General features: G+C 30.8%; 1 protein-coding gene across 1 annotated transcript; it reads left to right on the top strand.

The window, feature by feature from the left end:
* The first annotated feature begins 4,718 nt into the window (after positions 1–4,718).
* LOC122506064 (glycosyltransferase-like protein gnt13) lies at positions 4,719–6,578 on the top strand. The gene is made up of 3 exons (XM_043618043.1): positions 4,719–4,812; positions 5,834–6,055; positions 6,226–6,578. The coding sequence occupies exons 1-3, from the start codon at positions 4,719–4,721 to the stop codon at positions 6,576–6,578; spliced, it is 669 nt and encodes a 222-aa protein (XP_043473978.1).
* The last annotated feature ends 1,831 nt before the right edge of the window (positions 6,579–8,409 follow it).

An 8,409-nucleotide genomic window follows, 5' to 3' on the forward strand; every position in this document is an offset into this window, starting at 1 on the left:
TGTGCAGCTGCGTTTCCGGATATATGTTCAGCCCCTGACGCGTTAGACTTTTGGTATGCTATTTTAAGTTCTTCTGAAATAAAAAGTATTAAAACATTTGTTAAATTTGTAGGTGGGATACTTCGTGAACGTCACGCGTCAAAGATATCATTAATCTAAATTATGGTGCATTTTGATTAACTGTACTTGAACTCTTTCGTTGTTCGCTGTATGCGCTTGAATGTATTGTGTTGAATGAGTATTTTATGATTTTGTTTTATTCTTTATTATATATTGAGAGACTCCACTTGTATTCGTTGTAACGATATAGACAAGTAAATAAATAAATCATATTAAAATAAGATAGTATAAGTAAAAAGGAATTATTATTTTTAATTTGATAAGTCCAGTTTGTTGTTTTATATTTTTTTTAATTACTGGGTCAAAATAAGTGAAACCGGCCACTTGAAAAATTTTTATCTCCAATTTTCAAGTTATCTATGATTTTTAGTAGATATATGAGTACACTTTTTCCCCCTAAAATATTTTTCAAAAAAAAATTTTATTTTTGAAGTAATTAGGTATTGAAGTTTTAGGTCATTTTATTTTCATTTTATTATTACTTTAAAACAAATAAAGATAATTAAGTAATTTTTTTTTAAATTAAAGCTTAAAGTCTATACTTTATAGATGAAATAAAGCGATTGCTAAAAAATGAAAATTTATAATTGTTATTAACAATTCTTTTAAACAATTGCAAATTGAAGAATGTTCTCAATGTTTTTGAAAGATTAAATTACGATATATTGATGCGCAAAACTATAAGGATTCATTTAAAAAAAAGAAAAATGAGTAACTTCCAATATTATAGAAATTATGTAAATTTTGTTGACAAAATGCAAGCAAAAATTGACTCAAGTTCCTGGAAAAAGATAAAATTGCAAACGAATAAATAAGATCTTCTTTTGTTTTGTTAGAAACTTCACGCTTTCAAGCGGATTTTTAAGATTAAAAATCGATTTTGGCCTGCATTTTGGCAGAAAAATCTACACAATTTCTATAATATTGGAGGTTACTCATTTTTCTTTTTTTTAAATGAATCCTTATAGTTTTGCGCATCAATATATCGTAATTTAATCTTTCAAAAACATTGAGAACATTCTTCAATTTGCAATTGTTTAAAAGAATTGTTAATAACAATTATAAATTTTCATTTTTTAGCAATCGCTTTATTTTATCTTTAAAGTATAGACTTTAAGCTTTAATTTAAAAAAAAATTACTTAATTATCTTTATTTGTTTCAAAGTAATAATAAAATGAAAATAAAATGACCTAAAACTTCAATACCTAATTACTTCAAAAATAAAATTTTTTTTTGAAAAATATTTTAGGGGGAAAAAGTGTACTCAAATATCTACTAAAAATCATAGATAACTTGGAAATTGGAGATAAAAATTTTTCAAGTGGCCGGTTTCACTTATTTTGACCCTACTAATTATTTATTAAATGATTTAAATCTGAACGGGATTAAGAATAAAAAGTAAAAAGAAATATATAAGTGAATAAACAATATTTATTTACATTTTTATTTATTTTTTTAATTTATATATGAGAATGAATGTATTTTTTGTTTTAAACCCGTATTGGGGAATTTTAAATACTGTAATATAAAAAATGCAAGACTTTATAATTAATTAAATATTATTTTCAATGATAAAACTTTTTTTATTTAATAATAAATACTTTTGAATTATTAAACAACAATTATAAGTACTGAATGGTTTTTTAATTATAAACTTAACAATTATAAAAGGAAAGAGAAAATTACATAAATTTATCAAATTTCCAATTAAAAAATAGTCATTTTTTTACTGAAGAACTAACTATCGTAATCTTCTGCGTTACAAGTATCTTCATCATAAAGACTGACACTCTTTTCCTGGAAAGAATTATAATATTCATGATATTTTAGCGGGATAATGTTCTTTTTACACAGTGCTTTTAAGTCCTTTATTTTAGTTGCAGGAAGTCCTTGACAAGTTTCATACGCATGTTTTAGAACATACTTCGACACATTTACATGAATCTTTTCTTTTCTAGTGACGAGTGTTTGATTCTCCATATCCAATGAAATTTTATAATATAATTGATTTTTATTTTCCTTCGTGACTGAAACCTGCTTAATCTTTGAAATTGGTTTATTAGATGTCTGTTTTTTATTTTTGTTCATTGAAGTTTTTGACCAATTCATTTGAGAAGATAAATCTTTAAAGTTATGAATCATGTCATGTGTTACTTTAATTACTTCATAATGGGGTTTAGTCAATTTTGCTTCTCTGATGATATCACACCACTCATTTAGTGAGTAAATTTTTCTATTTATCGCGTGTCTCTCTATTGTCGAGTGTACCGAGTCTCCTTCATTTTGCGTATGTCCAGGTTCCAAAAATGAGTGCTTGATTTGCACATTGAATTTCGCAGAGGCATAAACATACATCGCGAATACATGCTTGTTCCGATTTTGACCAGCACAGTTGTCGGACCAGAAATAAAAATCAGTAATGCCGGTAGAAGCTTTTCTTTCGATGTAGTGAAGCAAACAGCTTGCTACTTCATTGGATCCTTTTTTCGCCTCGTTTTCACTCCATATATAACAAACAGCTTCACGACGAACAGTGTCAAAAATTGTAAAATTCAAAACTGAAAGTTTTCGTTTGTAATAGAGCGAGCTGGCCTCTGTTCTTGGTGTTGTGAGAACTTTTTCAAAGTCAAAGCATGCCATACAACTATTCTTATTCGTTTTTGTTTGATTTTTATCTTCTTCTTTCAGCTTTCTGGACATCTCCTTATTTTTCATATGACTTACATATTTACTATTTAAATTTTCTTTTTCAGTTTCGGAAGCATTTCTATAACACTCACAGACATCACACTGATCCTTTTTCGGCTTGTGGAAACTGATATTAAATTTCGTGTTAAATGTGTCATAGTAAAAATGTTTTGTTGCAATACTTTTTTCGACCTTTCCGATTTCTTTCATTTTTTCGACATACAACTCATACATTCGGCTGGGAGTTAACGTTTCTTCGAGACATTAACGATTCGAGTCCTTTCTTATGTAATGTGATTCCACTTTGGGAAATGAATTAATATATTTAATTACGCTTTCCGTTTTCTCAATGTCAGTAGCTTTCGGTCCTGATTTTCCTCTTCCTCTTTCATCAATGAGCTCTGAATCTCTGTCGAATTTGTATTTCGCGGTACACTCGATTGACTCTAGCTGTTACGAGTCTGATCACACTTCCGTGTGCGCGCGCACTCCCTCACTCTCTTTTTCGTGCGCTTCGATCCCGTTCGCATCTCATCGATCTCTCCTGAATAAACGGCTGTTTTCTTGTGAGTACTTACAGTGTATTTATTGACTACATCCTGCCCAAATAAACTATATGCTATCAGGTTATGGGCCCAGCAACTGAGTAACTCTGCTGGATGTAGTTATGAATGACTTTTCATTGAAAGTTCGGTTTCGCGTTTTGTGTGCTCGCGGCGTGTTAACCCGTTGACTGTCGCTGACGCATATATGCGCAAAACTAAACTGGCCAAAAGTGGTTCATGACGCATATATGCGCAACTTAAAAAAAGTGATTAAAAACTTCTTAAATGTTTCTGAAACCGGTTACTCGGAGGTTTTCGAGATCGCTGATTACGAATATGACATTCGTTTTCCAAAATTCAAAATGGCGGATCCAATATAGACGGACAAAAAAATAAAAAATTGATCAGATTGACTTGAAACGTAGTACTCGGGGGTTTTTGGGGTCGCTGATTACGAATCTGACATCAGTTTTTCTAAATTCAAAATGGCGGATCCAAGATGGCGGAAATTTTTCAAAATTCGTCGAATTTGCTTGAAACTTGTTACTCGAGGGTTTTAAGGGTCGCTGATGACGAATCTAACATTAGTTTTCTAAAATTCAAAATGGCGGATCCAATATGGCGCACGACAAAAAAAAATTATTTATAATGGCTGGAAACTGAATACTCGGGGGTTTTTAAGGTCGCTGATTACGAATCTGTCATTATTTTTTCAAGGTATTTATCAAAATTTGATTTCACCAAAAATTATCATACTGATGTCAGATTAACCAGTTTCAAACAAATTCAATAAATTTAAAAAAATTTTCCGCCATATTGAACCATATATTTTGAATTTTGAAAAACTGATTTTAGATTCGTAATCAGCGACCCTGAAAATCCCCAAGTATTCAGTTTCAAGCCAATCTTATCAATTTTTTATTTCGTTGTCCGCCATATTGGATCCGCCATTTTGAATTTTGGAAAACTAATGTTAGATTCGTAATCAGCGACCCTTAAAACCCCCGAGTAACAAGTTTCAAGCAAATTCGACGAATTTTGAAAAAATTCCGCCATCTTGGATCCGCCATTTTGAATTTCGAAAAACTGATGTCAGATTCGTAATCAGCGACCCCAGAAACCTTAGAGTACCAAGTTTCATAAAAATCCATTAAAAATTTTTAACACACTTTTAGCCCAAACAGTGGAAATCTCGTTGACAGCCAAGGGGTTAAGACGCTTCTCCCGGCAGCCATAGTGATCAGTGCTCAGGACTATAACGAGTTTTACACGACTGAGAGTACGAAGTGTTTTTAAGGACTATAACGACTGTGTTTGCAATGTTCACGACTACCAAGAGGGTGATCAACCGCTGTAGGAAAGCCATGGAGATGGAGGACGAGAACATAGAGGTCCGAATAAAACTAGACGATATCTCTTTCACGGCAATCTTTGCCGAGGGAGAGACAATCAGCTTAAGTAAGTAAAGAGCTTTACTTTACGACAACCAGTTTTTAGCAGACGATGTGTGAATTTTTTTTTAACTAAATAAATAAAAATATATTTAGCTGGTTGAATTTTTTTTCTTGATAAGCGACTATATATATATATATATATATATATATATATATATATATATATATATATATTTCTTTTTCTCTTTTCTTTCAAAGAACGACTAAATGAATTCATTTACGAGTGTGTACGATCAAGCTTGATATTTCAATTTTATAATTAAACAAATTAACTACGAAAAAGTGAATAATATAATAAATTAAAATTAATAAATTAAAATTTAAAAAAAAACTCGACTGTTGATAATGAAGATCGACATTTAATCAAAACCTTCTTTACCTTATCAGTTATATCAAAGTTAATAAATTGTCCGCTAGATGGATTTCAACTACCGTTTGTTATTTTCACAATCGAAGTATCGAACAGGAAGTAAACAAAATTCGAATTAATTATTTTATATAATAAATTAACGAGTGCTCAACGAACTATAACCCTTTTTTTAGTAAAATTAAAATGACGAGTGTTTAAAGATATGCAAAATTTATAATTCTAGAATTAGACTACAAATTTAAAACGAAATGTCACAAATTAAGTGGAAATTTGAAAATTTCAATGACAGTTATAATTATGAACGTACGTATTGATGACTGAATTTATTACTAACGATTCTGTTATTTTAATTTATTACTATGAAATAGTGTCTATAATTTTCCAAATTACTTCTTTTCTTTTAAAGACAGTAAACTATTCTTCTGGTTTGTTGTTCTTTCTAATGGAGTTGTGTTCACTCCAGAAGACTGATAACAACTAGATTGGTTTATATTGCACTTGTTAGTAACATGTGTAAAGAAATGTGTCAGTTCTGAATTATCATAACATGAGTTCTGTTTCAATGATTCAAGAGCAGACAGTTATTTTCTTACAATCTTTGCCTTAATTAACGACTGTGCATTTTGACAATCTATTTTGAAATTTTTCTTTCAAGGCAAGAATTCCCTCAAAAACGATTGGGACGATTTAGCTAGAGAATATAAGGAAGCCGAGAAACTGTCAAAACCTCTAAACCACGATGTCCAAGGAACCGGGGAATTTGATTCAAGCGATCACAGTCATGATGTTTCTCACACAAATGACAAACAATCTTTGTCGGAGACCCAGGTCGTGTCACAAGTCAATAACCTTATTGGTGACATTGATAATAATTCAGGTGATTAATTAAACTATAGGTTTACGACTGTTTATGACTGTATTTTTCTTAACGAATTATTTAACGATAAATAATGACCGTATGAGTGTGTTGTCGACAAATTATAAAAACAAAAAAAAATAATAATAAAATAATTTTTGTTTTATTTATTAAATTTTTTTTTCTGGTAGGTGTATCACCAGGTATTGACCAAGGCGTTCCTAGTAGCAACAAATCTTGTCAACATTGCTTCGACAAGGAAAAAGATTCTATTTCGACTGAATCGAAACAATCTGTTTTGATTTCCAACGACAGTCTCATTGATAAAAATAATGAAGAGACTAACACTTTAACGAATAAAGACAGTAATGAAATTTTAATTACTAACGACAGTCATCTTAAAGAAACCAATTCAAATAACACAAACGATAAATTAACCAATAACGACAAAGACGATAGTAATCACAACAGTGACGACAGTGACAAAAACAATAATCAGACCCAAGATAACAATAAGGGTGCTATCAAAAAACGACAGTTATAAAATAACTTAAGTTCAGGATCTTTCAATTACGAGGTTTACGAGGATCGTATAAATAATAAAATGGTTCAGTTGGAAAAAATGATGAGCTCAACCTTGGATATGCAGTCAAAATTGCAGGAGACCATGCAATTATGGCTTAAACGCCATAGTTCAGAAAATAAGGTAAAAAACCTAAAATTACTAACGAAATTGTAATGCCTCAAAATTTTAAATTAACGACAGTTTCCCAAGTGGAAAGAAATTTTCTCGGTTCTAATAAAAATTTAACAAATAACAACCCAACATTTACACCGAATTTTACAGCAATTAATAACAATAATAACACGAATAATTCGAATTCAATAGCAAATCAAGTTAAAGAAGCAATTAAAATTGAACTGATCGGGAAAGACAGCGGATTTAAACACGAATACAAATTAAATTCACAAACCAAATTTGAACATTTTTACGAGTTTTAACGTCCGAATTACGTATATCAGACTTGCTTTATGTTATCGATACGACAGTTACTCCACCGGAAGGATTAAATGAAAAATTAAAAGAAAAACATAAATTTGAAGTTCGGGATATTCTAATAAATCGAATTGATAAAATTTATCATACCCGAGTTATACATATTCAAAATCCGGTTGAAATTATTAACAAATTACGAGAATTTAAACGATGTGAAGTAAATTTAACGAGTGTTACCGTACGAAAGCAACTTTATTCAATTCAATACGACGCAAAACGCGAATCAGCAGTCAAATTCTTAGACCGTTTCGAAGAAATCGTTTTAAATTATGAACACATTTCTGGTACAACTTTATTATCGGACGAAGAGAAACGCGATGCACTTTTTAACGCCATTTTAACACAATTACCCGAAGTTCAATCTGTCGAGTTTATGACGAAAAACCAGACCGGTAAAGGATTAAATTACGAAGCCCTCAAATTATTTGTTATACAGTCGGAAGCAAATCGACTGCAAACAATAATTAAAACTCATCCTGCCTCTAAAACGACTGCCATGGCCTCAATTCAATATGCAAAATCCAATCAACGACAGTGGATTAGTCAAAGATGTTTCGAGTGCGATGATTTCGGCCACATGTCAAACGAGTGTCCCAGAAAAGGCCAAGGTTTACGTAAATGCTATGAGTGTCAGCAATTTACAAAACACAAGGCCTATGAATGCGAGCAACGACTGCTTAAAACTAAGGGCAGAGGCTTAACAAGTAAGTATTCTAATAATTCAAACGACATATCGAATATTTATTTACGCGCTAATTTTAAACGACCGTTTAAATCTCAACCGAACCAAGGCAAAAAATATTTCAAATCATTTAGAAAAAGTAACGACAGTAATAAATATTCTTTTAAAAGAAAAAATGACAGTAAAATTCAAAAACGACCCGCTGACAATAAAAACAATACACAACGCCAACAAAGACATTCACGAACAGGTACGAGTGAAATACCAAAAATTGGTTTCACCGAATTGCAGAACAACAAATCAGGTACGTCAAATAAAATTATATCTCAAACTACATCCTTGTCATTGTCTGATACTGTTTCCACCTCCGAAACCAAAACAGAATCTTCAGTTTACATTTATAGTCTTTCCAAATCAAATACGATTAAAAATAAAAATTACAATTATGTTTCTTTTATCGTGGATACCGGTGCGACAGAACATATTACAAATTCAAAAAATATTTTTGATAGATTAAATAAAATCGAATGTAATGTTATTAAATGCGCAAATAAGGACAGTAAAGCAGATCTCATTGCTCAGGGTCAAAGAAATGTTAATTTAATTTCAAATTACAATAAATCCTTTACATTAACG

The sequence above is a fragment of the Leptopilina heterotoma genome, unplaced genomic scaffold (assembly GCF_015476425.1).
Source record: "Leptopilina heterotoma isolate Lh14 unplaced genomic scaffold, ASM1547642v1 Lhet_391, whole genome shotgun sequence".
Lineage (NCBI taxonomy): Eukaryota > Metazoa > Arthropoda > Insecta > Hymenoptera > Figitidae > Leptopilina > Leptopilina heterotoma.

Bases quoted from the DNA above. Each gene is read 5' to 3' on its own strand.
- LOC122506064 (XM_043618043.1), top strand. From the start codon at position 4,719: ATGGAGATGGAGGACGAGAACATAGAGGTCCGAATAAAACTAGACGAT. The intron at 4,813-5,833 runs GTAAGTAAAGAG...TTTTCTTTCAAG, and splicing joins GGGAGAGACAATCAGCTTAA to GCAAGAATTCCCTCAAAAAC. The intron at 6,056-6,225 runs GTGATTAATTAA...TTTTTCTGGTAG, and splicing joins TGACATTGATAATAATTCAG to GTGTATCACCAGGTATTGAC.